Below are 17,676 nucleotides of genomic sequence, written 5' to 3' on the forward strand. Positions count from 1 at the left end.
CCAGACCTTGTATCAGCAGCCGCGGTCGATCGCGACGTCCAGTCCCGATAACACCGAGTTCGGTCGCCGGTGGAACGGATCGATGCAGGCTGATTGACCTGAATATCATCATCTTTTGTACGCAGTAAAGATATACCTGTGCCAGGAGGTGTACAAAGCTTTGCAACGCGCAGAGATGTCAGAGATCGACAGCTTTGACTGAACCAGTAAAACGAGCTAGGAAAGGCAATGGGGGTCGCAAATCGAGCGGCATCAGATTCGTGGTGGGTATCTCAATGTTGATATACAGCAGTACAAGACCGTCTTCAGCTAAGGTTATTTCCTCTTCTTGTTGGCGCGACCCTCTGCAGGCTATATTAGTGTCTTGCTGGCTGTCATGGACTTTGACGACCGTACCTGCTTTCGTCTTCTTCTTCTTGGGCGCACCCTTTCCTCGTAACTTGGCAAAGGCCACATTCTCCAGTCTGTCGTCCTCCTCTTCGTTGAAACCCTCCAGATCAAACTTTTTGAATTCGTCCAAAACGTCTTCCACGGTGGCTGATCGTCTGGGGTAGTACGAGGCCAATGCTGGACCTCTTAATCGCTGGCGCAGGACTTTGTTTCCCAGCCGTTGCTGCATCGGGTTGAAGGTCGTAGAGAAGATTGAGCATTGAAGCTGTAGGAATTTGGCTAATTAGCAGGAGTGCGCCTTGAAAGAATCACGCAGTGATTATTGCGCGCTTGGGCGCGGGCGAGGGATGTGGTATCCGGACTCAGTCATACCTGCATCAGCTGTAATAGCCGACCTCTCGATGGAGAAGCCATTGCAATGCCAGACCGAGGGAAAGGTGGTTGGTTGAATGTGCTGGAGACGACAAGTTCTGCATTGAGACCAAATTGAGGCCCTAGAATTGCAGTCCGGCACCAGTTGCCGTCGGAAAAACAACTCGCCTCTAATTTCCCTTTTTGCATTTTCACACAAACGGCCTGCATTGTGCCTTTGTCTTTCTGCCTGTCTCTGCCCATCTACATCTCTCATGTGAGTACTGCTCCTCCCGTTGTCATAAGAACACTTCGAATATCGTGCTCGCCCAGACGATGGCGGACTTTGGCAGGAAGCGCAAGTTCGAGCACGAGCCATACCGCTCACCCAAAAAACCATACAGAGACAACTCAAACCCTGCCAGGCATACCCAACTCGAAACATCGACCAATAATGGCCTTCCTCCTCTGCCGCAAATCCATGACAAATACCGATCGGTTGTCTTCACTCACCCCAGCCAGGCGCCCGGAGATGTCCATGCCAGCTACGACAGACTTGAATTTCTAGGAGACGCCTACCTCGAACTCTTTGCGACCCAATTGATCTTCGACAAATTCCCGAATCTGGACCCGGGAAAGCTGTCTCAGATTCGAGAGTCTCTCGTCAAAAACGAAACCATTGGCCAATATGCTAGCCTCTATGGACTTGACAAGCAAATACAAGGCTACAAGCAATTCCAGAATCAGGCGCCTCACGCCTGGCTCAAGATCAAGGGAGATGTCTTCGAAGCCTATGTCGCTGCCGTAGTCCTGACTGATGCGGATGAGGGAAGGCTAGCTAAGAAATGGCTTCACCAGCTCTGGGATCCCAAATTGCAGGCTGCCCTCACTGCCAATGATGCCCCATCCAAGAAAAGTAAGGAGGAGCTGGCCAAAAGGATTTTGGCCAAAGGTGTCAAGATCAATTATGTTGATGAGAAGGAACCCATTGTTCACTACGGCCAGGGAAGAGAGACTTACTTTGTGGGAGTATATCTGAATGGTTGGGGCTGGGACAACCAGTACCTTGGCAGTGGGAAGGGGTCCAGCAGAGTTGAGGCTGGACAAGCAGCTGCAGCAGCCGCACTCAACAATCATCCGCTCATTGATGAGATCGCAGCAAAAAAGGCAGAGTCTTACCCCCAGCGAGACAAAGAGGCTGTGAAGAAGGACGAGACAAACAAAGTCTAACATTGTCTATGGATGTGTCTTCTTGAAGCAATACTGAGACTTACCAGTCTCCCTCATCAGTTACCTCTTTGGTGATGGCAGCACAGGACCTGAGACAACGGCAGCCATGGACTTCAGCAGATGACGAGCTCAAGTTGCATGAACTGGCAATTCATGTCAATCACAATCGCCGAACTCTTCGTCACCGACAACCTCCGAACACCGGATTGCACTCTCGAACTGTCTGGTCGACTCCACCGAGCGGCGTGCTGCGGTAAAGAAGTCCCTATTCACCTCCTCATGTCTCGATATACCTGTGGTTTCCACTTAGCTTGCGACGATAATGACGGAATGATGATGACTGGTAAAGTCAAAAACCCGTGTCAAGTTGAAGGGAAGACTTACGATCGTCTTGAGGCTCCATTAGCTCCTTGGTGAGGCTCTCTGATTTGAAGGGTGATAGCTGGGGCTCAGGAATCCACGGCTGATCTTGTTCTGATGCCGGCATACCACCCTTTTCACGCTCATTTTCTTTGCCATCATGTTTTCTGCGCTGGAACCATCCGGAGATACGCCTATTCAGCCTTGTGAAAGCTCCTTGTTCCTTGCCGTCTTCTTTTCCGGAAGCCGTCCTCTTGATGCAGCCAGTATCATCATTTGCTGCCTTTGTTCCATTGTCCCGCACTATCACATCAAGGCTTCCCCCGTCCGGATTGTCTTCGTTTGTCTCGACCCCGGCACACAGTGTGGACGTCTTGTCGGACTCAATCACAGAATCTTGGGTAGGCTCAGCGCTAGCCCAGGAAACAAGCCGATCAACGAATTCTTCCTCTTTGTTTGGCCAAACATAGCGGTAATCGATTCCTTCACCATTTCGAACAATCTCAAATTCGCCTCCACTCCGTCCAGCCATGCGTCGACGTTGTTTACGGGCCGCAATGCTTTCGGCTGCCCCTTCCTCTGACATGGTTGAGATGATATCGGGTGTTGTTGGAGTTGCCAGGAACCTGGGCTGAGCTGATGCACTAGCAAGTCTATGATGCGGTCAGCTTCTGCATGGTGATTCATTGCTGTCCTTTCCCACGACAAAGAGAACGCGTTGTATACGATAAATACAAGGATGAGACAACTTACTGGGGAAGCGAGCGAAGCGAAGTCGAGGAATATTATCAATACCAGACGTCTCCGACTGTGATGAGTGGACAAAGAATGCCGACTCTAAAATCAAAATGAACAGACATGTGGCGCGCTAAGACGATGCCTCAGAAAGATGAATCGTTGCTCAGTGTTATGGATGCCTATTCTACGCGCGAGGTTGTTGACGCGGTTGCCCAGCAGCCTTGCAGAGTTGAGTGAAGGTGGTGAAGGATACATATTGTCCAAGGACGTGAAGACAGACTCTGGAGCTGTGCAAGACATCCTCAACGTTTTCACACCTTCTGGACGTCCAGTGCTCCTTCGGAAGATGTGGCGCAAACCGTCGTCATATATCGGGCGTTTTGTGGACGATCCATGAACCCTTTTCGAATCCAGCCTCGCCTTGTCCAAATACGCTTTGTTACGGCGCACACCTAATAATGTATCATCAGACAAAGTAGATTCTTTGTTTAAGATACAGTCGACTGAAAGGAAGGACACCATGATGTTGCTCAACAAAGCCGACGACGCGAAAACAATGCCGAGGGCGACAAAGCCAGCGAAACGGAGACTGAAGCTCGGATGTCTTTATTTGTTCTGCTACTTGTTTGGCCATCCGGGCCATCTTCGCCTTCGCCACGGAATACAGATCACAAATCACGCAACGACGCAGTCCTCGATCGCACTACATTCTGAGTGCCAACTAACGCACAAGTCAAAACATATCACGAAGATGATACTCCCTTTCCTCGACCTCCTCATCCTCCTCTTACTCTCCTCCACAAGGCTGAGTACCGCCTACCCCTCCCCAGCGGGTCTAGCCTATCTGCCCAAGGGCCAATGCACCTACGCGGGCCAAGTCGTCTGCGCGTCGACGTCGACGTTCGCAATCTGCGACGCGTCTCTGATGGGCGTTATCCAGCCCCTGGCCGTGGGGGATACGCGGTGCGGTGACTTTGGAGGCGGAAGCGCAGCAGCAACAACACCTGCAGCTGGCCCTCCTCCCGCGTCCTCTACGCGAACCACCCCAGCAAACTCGCAAGAAGGAACCCTGGGTTTCATGCAGACAATAGAATCAATGATTGCCACAGCCACAACACCTCCTGCGTCGTCCTCGACGCCGAAGAAGCCTGGGAACCAAACCACCTCCACGGCCGTCCAGCCAGTCACCACTCCCGCCCCACATTTTGCATCAGGGACGGGCCTCGAGGTCATCCCTGTCACACCGCTTCCCACGGCGGTTGCCACGGCCGCAGCGCCGCCTCGGGAGGGCTGTAATCCCGGCAAAAGCACTTGCTCGGGCGATTAAGGTTCATGAATGGTTTTGGACAGGGTCAGTCTACTCATACGAGCTATAGAGGTGGGACAATACATGGCCATGAGAGGATTTAGCCCTCGAATTACCTTGCCTATATAAATTACATGAGTGGAGAGCCAAGGTAACCCATGACCCTTTTCAAGATCTATCACACGCACACCACGAGTTTCTTCGCCCCAATAGTGGTGATTCTCTTGCCCTTAAGCCTTGATAATGAGATATCTGTTTTGAAAAAAGCACCCCGTTTTTGGGGTTCCCATTTCCTCTCTATTCTATCCCCGTCAGACCGTGTCACTTGTTTTTCTTTTATTCAAATATAATTGAGCCATAATATTGAAAAATGCACATTGTGCTCTTGTCCGTTCCTTCAGCCAAGGTTCGTCCATCCAGCCAGCACTGGGACGTCAATGCATTATGTACCTACCTAAGGTATCTAGTATGGTGCCTAGTGATGGTCATAACGATGGTGGAAGATATCGGTGGTGATCCCGTTACATGGTATGCTTGTTTGTCTCCTAACCCTTACCTAGAAACTGGTCTTCGATCCGTTTGGATTACCGGCTAAGCCGCCCTACACTACACGGTCACTGAGAAAAGTTTTGACTGGCCAAGTGGGCAAAACACAGATTCAAAACGTATTGCATAGGTTAGTTGTATTGAATCTAAGGGTTTCAACACAGTTACACACTCGTGTCAAGCTGTCATATTCCCAAGCACCTGAAGCTCCCGACCTGAGACAAGGGGAATACTTGTATCTTTAACCGTCCACCTTCTTCCTTTTCATCAGCAACGTCTTGAACGGATTTCTCCCCTTGAACCTCAAGAACGTTATCGCATAAACGACGGCGTAGTTGAACACGATGAACCCAATAAAAATGCCGAAGTCGCGCCAATGGTGAGAGTAGTATACGGAAAACCGCTGTCCAAATTGGTCCCCAGTCGCATACTGGCAGAACTCGCAAAAACCATCGGCTCCGACCTGGACGTAGCCGCCGGCTTGGGAAATAAATTTTTGAGTATAGGACTGGCAGGTATAGCCCGGTGGCGCACTCTGAAGCAAATGTCAATCCACTGACCTCGAAACCACATAGAATTGACTCACGAATCGAGCGAACTCTCCCTGGTTGCAGCGAACAGGCTGATTGTGAATGATTGCCTGCAACGGCCGTCAGTACTGCTTACGTGACATTGTAGGGATGTCACAGCTTACCCCCAGCATAGCCTCGAGAAGATAGTGGAACGGCGTCAGCCAATACATCCTGAGAAGTATCAGTAAGTGCCTCGATGTAGTTGCGAGCATAGAATAGCAGGAATGTGCTGAAGCAGGAATTACTAACCAGCTCCGCCAAAATTCGGGCAACTGTTGCGGTGGTACGACGACACCACAGAAGCTCACGACGAATAGGAAAAAGACTGGCACCAAGAGACTCGCAAGCAATTCGTTGGGCGCGAATGAAGCGATAGCCTGACCAAAGCTGATATAGTACAACTCGAAGAGTAGTATACACAGCAATAGGAATCCTGAGGTGAAAGACGAGGTTGAAGAACGATAACCGGCGATTCCAAACCACCAACAGCAGTAAAAGACGGCTCCGGCAATCAATGAGTAGGGGATCTCGGCAAGAACAGCACCTGTCGTCCAAGCAAACCAGCTGTAAATCTTTGCGTTGTTCTCTCGGGATCGAAATATGTCCCGAGAGTGAATGAACACAGGCTGCAGCTGCTGAATGAGCGGTGGCGAGATTGTGAGCACCAGGAAAACAGCAAAGAGACGTGATTGCATGTCGATGGAGGCAAAGCCAAGGTGGTAAAAAGTGAAGGTGGTGAATAAGCCGGTCATGATATGCAGGATGAACTTGCCGAGGATATAGTTGGGTGTCCGCTACAAGGACGTCAGTTGAAGGTATACCGACCCACGCAACGGAGATACTTACCCAGTATGCAGTGAACGACCTCTTGACTACCGCCTTAGTCTGCGTCGCAATTGGCATGGCGTATTCCCTGTCGTCCCTGACATTCTTGCTATGTTCGACGTTCTTTCTGCGTTCGATCATCTCGGATATCTCGTCAGATCGAGCTTGATAGCCGGTGCTTTGTTCCCAAACATCACCCCAGTCTTTGCCTTTGTAGTTGGGATCGCCCGCGCCAATCACCTCAAGCATGTACTCTGCAGGATTTGCATCTGGAGGACATTTTCGGGCTCCGTTCTCCTCGAAGTAGTGAATGAGCTCTTGCGAGTCATGACCAAGAGGGCCATGATATACAACTCGACCACCAGACTTGAGCAAGATGAGCTCGTCAAAATGTTCGAAGAGGACCGCCGACGGCTGATGAATCGTGCAGAGGATAGCTTGACCAGCATCTGCTAACTTCCTCAAGAATCTCACAATGTTGAATGCCGCGCCAGAATCAAGGCCTGACGTGGGTTCATCCAAGAACATAAGAAGCTCGGGTTTACTAGCTAGCTCGACACCGATAGTCAGTCGTTTCCTCTGTTCCTGGTTGAGGCCTTGGCCAATTGTTCCGATCGTTGCTCCCGCAATGTCTCGCATCTCGAGTAGGTCAATGATTGTCTCGCAATACGCATACTTGTCCTGGATAGGTACTTCTTTCGGTTGTCGGAGTAGAGCCGAGAATTGAAGCGCTTCTCTCACGGTTGAGGTCGGTTCGTGAATATCCATCTGCTCTGCAAATCCTGTAGCACGCTGAAAAGACTTGGGCAACGGCCGTCCGTCGACAAGAAATTCGCCTGTCACTGTGCCGAAGTTGACGCGCTGTGCAAGCGTATTCAACAATGTCGTCTTCCCTGCACCACTGGCGCCCATCAAGGCGGTGAGTCTACCCGGACGAATGTATCCTTGAACGTTTTGGAGCAGCTTCCGCTGGCCTTTCTCGTAGGGAATAGTATAGTTGACGTCCCGGAAGGTGTATACTGTCTCGTTCTTGGCCACATGTTCTAGCAGATGTTTGTCCTGCGTCGTTCCCCTAGACTCGATGCTTTCGCTACCAGGAGATATAACCTTCTCCACCAGATTTGCTGGGGTCGAATTCCCGGATTCCTCGTCGTGTTCAGAATTCTTGTCTCGGCCGCCTGTTTCAATGGCCTGTTCCACTTTCTTGGGGACCTGTCCACGCTTGAAGACGGTAATAGCGCCACCACCTGCATTAGGCTTCATTTTTTCCATGCCAAAAGCGGCCACTGCAAGGAAGAATGCGAAGAAGGCCCATAGGAAACCGAAATTGCGCCAGAGATGGGTACGACTATACCCGAAAGCCTGCTGAATGTATCGAGCTCCGTTTACAGATGTTTGGCCCGGTTCACTCCCAGCCAAGGTGCATGACTGGTACTGAGGCCGTGCATTGGGACCCTGAGGGACCAGAAAAGGAGGCACACAATCCATGATCAGACCAGTAAATTCATTGGACATCAAACATTCGAATCCGTACTGTATCCAATTAATTCGTCGAAGCCAGCTGAACCAAACACGCATCTGATCGGGTGCTATGGAATCATCAGCAAATTCAAGGAGACTGGACAGGGTGACCTACGAATGAGGTAGCCCGTATACACAACCAATATCTGGATCGAGACACCAGTAAATCGAGTGGCATCGTCCAGAGTCTTGCAGAGGGCGGCAAGCATGCGAAAATAAGCGTAGGTGACCATCGTGACGGTCCAGATTATGAGACAGGAGATGAAGAATTGGGAAGCAGAAGCGGCAAGCCCGGCCATCCAGTATATGATGACGTTGAACAGGACGACCTGAATGGCGACCAATGGAATATCGACGACCGTTTGGGCAAGGGCGTATGCCGCGGGACGGTAGAAGGAGAATGATTTATGCTTCAAGAGGATCGGCTTGGAGGAGAATGCAGCAGTCATTTCTGCCAAAGCCAGCAGAGCATTGAAGAGAAGAACAAAGAAGATTGCACCACCTCTGGGGAAAGCTCCAGCGGCTGTTTTTGGCTGTTGGAAGAACAAGCTTCCCACAATCAGTCCCTGCGGCATCGTCAGCAGAAGTTCCAGCCTCCCATAAGCAGTCGGCGTCTATACGTACTTGGAATACAATGCCTCCCCACTTCCCAATCAACGAAGCTCGATCGCCCAGCATGACCAAGAACTGCCGCTGTGTGCATGCAAGGACCTGCTTATGAAAAGGGATGGCATAATTTTTCTTCTTGTCCTTTGCAATGTTCTGCCCACGGGCTTGCCGTTGTTGCTCTAATTGAGCTTCAAAGTCCCTCATGTCTTGAAGGTTGCGTTGGTAAGCCTCTGACTTGCGGTAGATAGCAGCGAATTCCTCTGCGTTTCGTGGAATTCGATCTTCCCAACCTTTTCTAACAGCCCTCGCGTGCGGATCGGTGACGGAGGTTAAGAAGTCAGATGTTGTCCAGCGTGGTTTACATTCGAAACCAAGATTGATGAAGTATTGTTTGGCGTCATCAGCTAACCCGAAGTACAAACACTTTCCTTCGTGGATCAACAGGACCTTGTCCACAAGTTCGTATAATGACTCTCCGGCTTGATACAAGGACACTGCTGTGGAAGTGTGTGCCATGTTGGTGAGGGTTCGGATACACTGGACGTACTCGAGTGCCGTACTTGCGTCTAGACCTCGACTGGAGTTATCCCAGCCTTGAACCGAAGCTCTCGTGATCATGGCTACTCTCTGTCAGTGACAAACTTCATTTGGTGAAATCTGGAGCGTACCTTCTGCTATGCTGACTCGTTTCTTTTCGCCGCCAGAGACTCCCCGAACAAATTGATCGCCAACTTTCGTGCCCAGAGTGTGTTCGATCCAGAACAATTTCGTGACAACCCGTAAGAATTCTCTCGTGTAATCTGCGCGGGATTCACCTTCTAATCTCGACTCTTTACCCGGAGTGCGAGTTTTCAGGGCAAACATTAGAGTGCGCTTGACCGTCAATGTGGGATAATGAAGGTCATCTTCTGGATTGTAAATGACTTCTCCTCGAAAATCCCTTTTCATAGTCTTTGCGTCAGTGCCACCATAGGTGACTTCCCCTTGGACTGCCTCGAACCCCTCTCGCTGATTACAGAACGCTTTGAGAAAGGTCGAACAGCCAGAACCTGGTCTGCCAAGAACCAGGAGCATCTCCCCGGGTCTTACACAGCCGTCCAGATGGCTCAGAAGTTCTCGCACTGGGGGCTTACCGACCGCTGCTTTTGCGCCTTTGGTGAAAAGAGTCTTAAGCAGCCGCGGTAGGCCGAGGAATATGTCGCCGACGGTTGGCTGAAGGCTGGCGCCCAACCCGACCCCTTTCACGGTCAAGTCGCGAAATATGACCCCACTGTGACGGGTTTTCTCTTCTTCGCTGTGCGCCTGTCGAGCTTGGCCGAACATTCGAGACATGAGCCTCTCTATTTCGTCATTTTCCTCTTGAAGCTGTGCCTCGGATTTGCCTGAAGCGCTTGTTCTCCTACGGGACAGGACATTGAACAGGTCGTCCTCTGACTGCACACTCCTTTGCTTTTGAAGGCGCTTTTCGTCAGTTGTTGAAGCGGCCCTGAGCGGTTCGAACTTGGAGTCCGTTCTTCCTGCTGCGGATTCATCTGATAGATCTGTGGCCGATGAAGCGGACGACATGCTGTAGACATGTCTGCTTCTGGCTCGGTATGATGACTCGACCGGGGAGTTGGTAGCTATGGCAGTCTCGTTAGAGGAGGGAGTGTTGTCGTTTCGATGGGTCATCAAGGGGCCTTCTGGCGGATATGGTTGAGATTGAGGCTGAGAAGAAGTTGGAGTGTCCCTCGTGGCCTCAGATGGTATAGTACGTTGACCATTGTCACGTTCCTCGTGGTCTGGAGGAATAGATTCCTCCATAGATGAGACTATTGGTTGGGTAGGAGAATAACCTGGCGTATCTGGAGTCGGCGGGGCACCCTTTGTTAAGAAAGAACCATGAAGATATTGTAGAGGTATGGATACGCAAGGCCGAGATGTTGGTTGAGGTTGATACTAGCACCGCAGTGGTGTGACGATAGTTTATACGGATAGGAATGCCATGGCGTGACAAGGGCGCGCATGGAGAGCATGCGAGTTCAGGGCAATAAAAGTCACTCACTCGGGCTCGGTGATAAGTCATGGACACCTACCAAAGTCCCTGCCTGGGTGCCTACCTGCAGTGGGTGCCTACCTGTGATTGAGCTCGATCGAGCAGCAGCAACTCCCAAGACGGCAATATCCAGGCGCGGTCGGGTGGAGGGTGCAGGCGCCATGGTGATTGACTCTTTGAGGTGAAGGGTGCGGCGGCATGCAGCTGGATTACGTTGATGTTGCGAGCAGGATGCTTGATGGTTGGAGGAATCACGAAGTCAAGTTCGACTAGCCTCCGTCTCATGACGAGGTTATGGAAGTTTGCATTTGTATCGGATCTGAAATCTCCCGAATCCGGGAGACGCAAGGACGAAGGTGCAGTTCGGCGCCGAGCCACGCCTCACCAGCCTCTCTTTCTCAGTGTACCGAGTACGAGGCGAGGAGGTACGCTTTGCGATATCAAGTTAGATTAAAATCCGAGACTTTCTGTAACTAATATCGCTAAAACGACTGTGACGAGACGATCAGCAAATTGTCATTTGATTCGGAAAAACACTCGATGTGGCCCAAGGTTTGATAAACTACCTAGGTAACTTACCTAGACATCAGAGCTGCAGATCAGCCTTGCTGAGTACCGTACGGTGAAGACGTCCTTGATCTGTCAGACGTTTTAATAGCACTTGAGGAATTTCAGGGATCCTGACCAGCGACAGGGATGGATTCTCTCGGATGTCGCCATACTCAAATTGAAGACGATCTGGAACGGGGGTTGGCGACGGGTAAGTCATATGTAAGAGGCTTCTGAAGCGGCCAGCATGTTAGATGCTTATGCACGAAGATCAAATCCATAGCAGCGATCACGAACGGACCACCAACTCTAACACAGACGCCGACAAACCACATATGGCACTGCTGCAGGCCAATTTTGAAACAGCGTTGGCTCGAGGCCGAGAGTCTGGTCCTCTTGAGCCATCGTATGAAGGCGAAAACAACTTCTCCCCACCAGCCGATTTGGACCCGGCGATGTTTCTAGTCAGCCCTCTACGGGATGGAGGTCCCACGCCGGTGCCTTACTCCCATCGCATGCTGTCCCCAACGGCTGGCATTGAACGCAAAACAAAGGACTCTTCCGAGTGCGGCCTCCGAGCCGCAGTGCAACGACTCTCTTCCTATCTCCGTCCAACGACCAAAGCAGGACCGAGCGGTCCCACTGACCTGATGGGAATCTCGCCTCAAGCCAATCCGGATGACTTTCCAATCAATTGTAAGTTTGAAGCACGGCTGCAGAAGTATTTGAATCCGCGAGTGATTTATCGTGACCCGAAAGACGATTCAATCACCTTGAATTTTGCGACCTTGCACCAAGCGGAGTTGCATCGCCTTCGAAAATCTTTGATTGAAGCGGCGATAGACTTTGCGTACGGAAAGCACTCTGAAGACGACCCGTTCCCGACGCTGGGTCTGATTCATGCCTACAGTACGTCTACGTCAATGCATACCAACGGAAGGACGATGAGCTGATATTGTCTTCAGGAAAAGCCTTAGAGGATTGGGACTATATCAAAAGCTGTGCGCTGAAGGGTAAGGAGAACGATCCCTTCATTGCAACAAGTAAGGAATATCAGGACTGCGTATATATCTGGCATGCCTGTGCGGAATTTCGAGGCGAGATGGACCAGCATGATCAGTCAAGGCTCTTGGGACCGGTCGGGCCTGATTCGCCCTCAACTCATTCGAATCCATCGATCCTCGGGGCTGCCCTTCAAAGCCTACCAGCACCTACGCCTCATGAGCTACAAATCTTTTGCAAATTCGATACAGCTTCCAGGACTCGTGATACCCAAGATCTCTGGGGCGCATCCCGCAACAAAGGGAACGAGCGTGCAACCAAAAGGGCACTATTCCAGCGAATAGGGATGGCCTTTATGGGTGGTGCATTTCTCATCGGTCCTATGCTCGTAATGGTCTTGCATCCGAGTCAGCTCACGGCGTTGCTGACGACGTCTCTCTGTGTCTTCGCTTTCGGTTTGATAATGGCTCTGTATTTGGACGACCCGTTCAATGTTTTGTCGGCTACTGCCGCATATGCCGCTGTCCTGGTGGTGTTCATTGGAAGTAATGGTACGGGGTAGTCCCAGTGGTCAGCAGAACGCAGAATCGGTGCTATGCTGAGAGATATATCTAAAGTCTATGAACAGCCGCGCCGAGTAGATATACCACCTACTGCTAGACCGCCTTGAGAGCCTGCGTGAGGAACGGGCCTCATGCGAATAGACAGAGTGTTACAGGCGACTCGAGAGGGAGTGGATGGATGGGTATTAGGTGTGCCCACAGAGGTTTCCATACAAGATTCGAGACGTGAGATAAAAAGGAGCCTCTCCTGCGGTGAGTGCGTATATCTATAGCTCGTCAGTCTGGAAGGCTTCAAGGTTGGCACCAAAAGCCACTTTAAATGACGCTGTGTTCGAATTAACGTATTGTCATAGCCTTGATGGCCGCCACAGCCATCAAGGATGATTGGATGCTCTAAGATACAAGCATAACTGTCATGGGATAAGCAGTTGCCGGGAACTGGATCGCTACACAAATCCCGGAATCATCTGCGCCGGTGTAACAGGACACCGATTTCGCACATTCCATCATTGTCGTCTTTGTCATAAATCTTCTTCACCTGCCTCAACCTCATCCCGCAGACTCGGCCGAGAACGCAGGCAATCATAAGACAACCGGTGCGTCTTCCATCCGATCATGGACGGCCCCCTCCTCTCCCCAGGTTCAATGTGTGGGTACCTAGCCACCTAGGCAGGCATTCGTGTGCATGGCCATGATGCGTTCCCAAACTGGACAATGAGAATCGCTTCATAAAAGTGGGTACGGATGTTACCCGGAATAGAGAAATTCCACTGGGGGGCCTTACCACACTTCTGCCATACCTATAGGGGTGTTTCGTCACCAAGATTCATCTGCTATCCAGACCAAGTCAACGTGTAGGGCCAATGGGTGAAAGAGCGTGGCAATGTCGACATTTGGCGGGCGAGGCGATGTTGGTCGTTCCACCGGATTGCCGTCAACTGACGGTTGTGGCAGGTTTCTTCGTGAAAAAGTCACTCATCTTCTTCATTCCTGAAACATTGACCTTCTTTAGTTCGCGCACTCCTCTTGACTCTCCCAGCTTCTTCTTCCTCTCTTCTTCCTCCTGCTTCCGCTTCTTCTCTGCTCTCACTTCCAGAGCTTCATCGTCTTCCAATCCCCTCTTCCTGCTGAAATCCGTGATCGATCTTGACGCAAGTGCCTCGGCTTTAAGATTTTCCAAGTGCCTGAGGTGGTCCTTCAAGGTGGTAAAGTCGATCGGCGAATCTGGTGAATCAAACCGAGCTCTCAGACGGTCCGCGATCGACTCTGGCAGGTAAGAAGTGAGGATGAAGTCTAAGACGACCCGCTGTTTCTGCAGCTCGAACAGCTCCTTCGAAATTGGCTCACAGACGACAGTGCTGATCGAACTCGTCGTCGAGACTTCGGAGAAGATGGTAGATTGTGCCGTGCTCGCGGCTGAAGATTGCGAGTCCAAACTATCAAGTGCCCCATCATCTTCGTCCATTGCTAAGGGCACTGTCTGGGTGGATGTAAGCGTCTCCTCCCGCTTCACGCTAAGGATGGGAGCTTCCAATGCTCTTTTTACAAATTTGTCCAGTAGGCTAGTTGGTAAGCCTCTGTTGTCGGCGTTCTTGACCTTCTGGACGATCATGCGTGCTGTCTTCTCTTCGCTAGGTCTATACATCTGCTCGCCTCCTGCTTCAATAGTGTCACAAAGCATTGACATGGCGTTCTCTACCACGGGTCGTCCATGCTCAAATAAATATCGTAGCTCTTTATCATCCTGTATTCGCTGCTCGAAGAGATCGTCGATTGGCTGAAACAAAGCCTTGGCCGCGGTTGGCTTCGACGGCAAGATGAGAGGGGCAAGTATAAAGGCGACATCGAATGGTGCTGCCACATAGAAGTCTGGACTTTTGCTTATGTACCCTTTGCTCAATAAGTGATCTGATCGAGTCTCATCTTTCGGCTCTGTCGGATTGGTCTGGAGGGTTTCAGGAATGCATGGAGTGAAAAGGAGACTCCGAGGGTCCGTCGTCGGCGCACTGATTCTGTTGAAGTGGAATAGCCCGCGTTCGGGACAAAACAGGAATCTTTGTGGGTTTCCGTCGCGAGGATGTCGCAGGAGAAGGAAGCGTGCTTTGGGGGATATATCTTTTGGGAGAACGAAATGCTTCAAGGGCTTCTGTTGTGGATTGGTGGGGGCAGCTGCGGCGTTCGCAGATGGTTTCTTGACAGGGCTAGTTGAGGTTGAACGAGTTGCTACCGCCATATCGAAGGTGTAGGGGCATTTATGATCACTCGAGCAGGTTTGGTGGAGGTACGGTACATTGTCTTCTGAGCAGTCAAGAGTCAAGAGTCAATTCCCCTCCGTTGGTGCGAAAAGATAATTCGCAACGCGTCTGCAGCGCGTCTTGAACCGCCAATCGGAGTCCGTGTTTGCTCCGCAGCCCAATTGTGTCCTGCGTACCGTGACCTCCTTCGATTTCGTGCCCAGTACCTCGCATTCTCTTGAAAAAAGCGGCCGGTACACTGTGTAACGTCAAATTCCATCGTCTTCTGGAGCTCCTTAAGTTTGAAGATACTCAAGCTCGAAGCAATCCAAATTTCGCCGTCTCCCACCGCGTCCATGTACGCATACTGCCAGGCCTCGACGCCGACTGTTTGTCAGTGATACCATCCACCATTTGTCTGCAAAATGTCCTCAGAGATTGCCTGGCCTCCTGTTTCGCCTCATGCTGCGCTGCTGAGCTCTCCAAGTGGACGCAAGAAGTATGAAGCCTACCGAGAGGGCACATCTCCCATAAAACGATCTGCAACGACACCTAGTCTCGTCGACAGGCTGCGAGCGGCTCGCACGAACAATGACTTCGGGGTTCTAGGTGGAAACGAGGAGGAGGAACAAGAAGAAGACGAAGAGACACTCCAACTTCAATTGGCTGCAATCGAGGCCAAGTTAAAATTGAAGAAGTTGCAACAGAGCAAGGCAAGGGCTGCAACTCCCACCAGAGACTTGGCCCGGCCAGCTTCTGCTCATGCACCGTCCGCTGCGCAGGTTGAGGTGAAAGCTTCTCCGAGTAAACGGATACAACCCCCAGTGTCGAAGTCGCCATCCAGAGTTCTCCTAGGAATCGACAAGGGTATCCGAGGCGCGGATGTATCACTACGCAGAGCCAATACTACCAACGGCAGTCATCGTTCCACGAGAACGGACAGTTCACTGCCGGGCAGTCACAGACCACCCTCTCAGTCTGCAGGATTTAACTCTGCGCGATCCGCCGCCTCATCTAGGTCTGCTGTAAGGACCGAGTCACGCAAAACATTCAGCGAGAGAATGTCAGAGGCCCGCCAACGGGAGACGACCCTCGAACAACATCGCGCCACGACAATTCAAAATCGCAGCAGAGGATTTGCCCTGGACCAAACGGAAATGGAGCGTTACAGATCGACGGCGGAGGAATCACGCAATCAACAATCGTCAAAGTCACCGACCCGACAATATTTCGAATATAGTCGAGACGAAGTCCTGCATGCCGCAACAGAAGCTAATATTGGCAGTCGACAACTTAAGAAGAGTCGAACCATGCCTAATCTCAGAACATCACCATCCAGGCACAGCAGGAACCCAGAGACCCAACCGGGAGACGCGAACCTTTTCGAAGGCTTCTCTGGACTACACCTGTCTTCGCGAATCCTGCCGCACTCGTTCCTCAAACGCACTCTTCCCACCGAACAATTTACCATCTTACGTATCCCAGACCTCCTCAAAGCCGTCAAGTCGCCTACATACGACCTCCCTGAATCTCTATGCGACTATGTCGTTTTTGCGGTGATCGCTTCCAAATCCTCCCCTATGGACCACAAGACGCCCAATCCCAACAACGGAACAGTTGGGAGTAACGACTGGGAACGCCAATGGGAGGACGGATCGCGCAATCATCGGCGCTTCATGGCTCTGACCCTGACAGACTTGACCTGGACCATCGACTTATACCTCTTCAGCACCGCCCTTCCCCGCTACCACCGGCTCACACCAGGCACTCTTGTGGCAATCCTCAACCCGGGCATTCTGCCCCCGAAGCCAGGGAAAGCCGACACGGGGGCATTCTCCTTGTCCCTCTCCGATGATTCCGACACCATCCTGGAAATAGGCACAGCTCGAGACTTGGGGTACTGTAAGACCCTGAAAAAGGACGGGAAGGAATGTGGAAGTTGGGTCAACGCGGCCAAGACTGAGATTTGCGAATGGCACCTCAACGCGGAAATTAACAGGACAAAAGCGAAAAGAATGGGTGTGAACACCGGCACAAATGGTTTCGGGGAGTGGAAGAATCGTCCTCTGTCACGAAATGAAGACGGCGGAAAAGGGACGAGGGACGGACGACGATATGACAGGACGACAGAAAGTCACTATTACATCGCCAGCACAGGACCCAAAGTTGGCGGGCACGGGCACGGGCACGGTCGCCGTATGCTGGGCGTGGGTGTGGGTCCACATCTTCTGGACAGCGACGACGATCCGTTTCTGCCCAGCGGTCAAGACGGGGGTCAGCTGTCCCGCCCCAGCGACCGCGATGCGCGCCTGAGGAAACGTCTCGCCGCACAGGCGAAGGAGCGCGAGATCGCGCAGAAACTCGGCTCACGAGAACACGGCGGCGGACTCGGGTTCGGGTTCGAGAGCGCCGGGGCAGAGTACATGCGGCAGCAGAAGGCGAAGAAGACGAGGGACGATGAATCCCGAATAAAAGACAAACAATCTGCTGCAAAGACCGTGGCTGTGGGCGCCGTGGGCGAGACAGAGACTCAGACTCGACGCCTAGGTCCCAATATCTCTGGGAGTATCTTGACCAGCACCACGAACGAGAACCGAAAGCGCACAGCCGCAGATGTGCGCCTCTCGCCCGTGAAGAAGACGCGCTTCGTCACTGAAAAGGGCATCAGAGAGGCCGGCAGAGAGTCCCTTGGAACGGGCGTGGGTTCTCAAGATCCAGGACCCGGTGTTGGGGTGGAGAGTGAAAGTGAGGATGAATTGGAAATTGTTTGAGCGCCGCTGCTGTTGACGTCTCGCTTGATATGATGAGGGAGAAAGACTTGGGGCCATGACATGCTGCCGTTGTG

At 51.7% G+C, this 17,676-nt stretch overlaps 8 protein-coding genes across 8 annotated transcripts; 4 read left to right on the forward strand and 4 right to left on the reverse strand.

The window, feature by feature from the left end:
* Positions 1–315: 315 nt before the first annotated feature.
* On the reverse strand, positions 316–619 carry Z520_04257 (uncharacterized protein; the record flags this gene model as incomplete). The annotated part of the gene is made up of 2 exons (XM_016774766.1): positions 316–344; positions 397–619. The coding sequence occupies 2 exons, from the start codon at positions 617–619 to the stop codon at positions 316–318; spliced, it is 252 nt and encodes an 83-aa protein (XP_016633746.1).
* A 458-nt stretch (positions 620–1,077) lies between these two features.
* Positions 1,078–1,971, forward strand: Z520_04258 (uncharacterized protein; the record flags this gene model as incomplete). The annotated part of the gene is made up of 1 exon (XM_016774767.1): positions 1,078–1,971. One exon carries the CDS (start codon positions 1,078–1,080, stop codon positions 1,969–1,971), a length of 894 nt encoding a protein of 297 aa, XP_016633747.1.
* A 156-nt stretch (positions 1,972–2,127) lies between these two features.
* Positions 2,128–2,917, reverse strand: Z520_04259 (uncharacterized protein; the record flags this gene model as incomplete). The annotated part of the gene is made up of 2 exons (XM_016774768.1): positions 2,128–2,264; positions 2,356–2,917. The coding sequence occupies 2 exons, from the start codon at positions 2,915–2,917 to the stop codon at positions 2,128–2,130; spliced, it is 699 nt and encodes a 232-aa protein (XP_016633748.1).
* A 672-nt stretch (positions 2,918–3,589) lies between these two features.
* Positions 3,590–4,396, forward strand: Z520_04260 (uncharacterized protein; the record flags this gene model as incomplete). Its single annotated transcript, XM_016774769.1, has 1 exon — positions 3,590–4,396. One exon carries the CDS (start codon positions 3,590–3,592, stop codon positions 4,394–4,396), a length of 807 nt encoding a protein of 268 aa, XP_016633749.1.
* A 766-nt stretch (positions 4,397–5,162) lies between these two features.
* On the reverse strand, positions 5,163–10,251 carry Z520_04261 (uncharacterized protein; the record flags this gene model as incomplete). The annotated part of the gene is made up of 8 exons (XM_016774770.1): positions 5,163–5,456; positions 5,508–5,561; positions 5,616–5,664; positions 5,743–6,287; positions 6,340–7,907; positions 7,955–8,405; positions 8,464–9,068; positions 9,117–10,251. 8 exons carry the CDS (start codon positions 10,249–10,251, stop codon positions 5,163–5,165), a joined length of 4,701 nt encoding a protein of 1,566 aa, XP_016633750.1.
* Positions 10,252–11,286: 1,035 nt separating this feature from the next.
* Z520_04262 (uncharacterized protein) lies at positions 11,287–12,596 on the forward strand (the record flags this gene model as incomplete). The annotated part of the gene is made up of 2 exons (XM_016774771.1): positions 11,287–11,941; positions 11,998–12,596. 2 exons carry the CDS (start codon positions 11,287–11,289, stop codon positions 12,594–12,596), a joined length of 1,254 nt encoding a protein of 417 aa, XP_016633751.1.
* Positions 12,597–13,531: 935 nt separating this feature from the next.
* Z520_04263 (uncharacterized protein) lies at positions 13,532–14,830 on the reverse strand (the record flags this gene model as incomplete). Its single annotated transcript, XM_016774772.1, has 1 exon — positions 13,532–14,830. The coding sequence occupies one exon, from the start codon at positions 14,828–14,830 to the stop codon at positions 13,532–13,534; it is 1,299 nt and encodes a 432-aa protein (XP_016633752.1).
* A 426-nt stretch (positions 14,831–15,256) lies between these two features.
* Z520_04264 (uncharacterized protein) lies at positions 15,257–17,602 on the forward strand (the record flags this gene model as incomplete). Its single annotated transcript, XM_016774773.1, has 1 exon — positions 15,257–17,602. The coding sequence occupies one exon, from the start codon at positions 15,257–15,259 to the stop codon at positions 17,600–17,602; it is 2,346 nt and encodes a 781-aa protein (XP_016633753.1).
* Between the last annotated feature and the right edge of the window lie 74 nt (positions 17,603–17,676).

Source organism: Fonsecaea multimorphosa (genome assembly GCF_000836435.1).
Source record: "Fonsecaea multimorphosa CBS 102226 unplaced genomic scaffold supercont1.7, whole genome shotgun sequence".
NCBI lineage: Eukaryota > Fungi > Ascomycota > Eurotiomycetes > Chaetothyriales > Herpotrichiellaceae > Fonsecaea > Fonsecaea multimorphosa.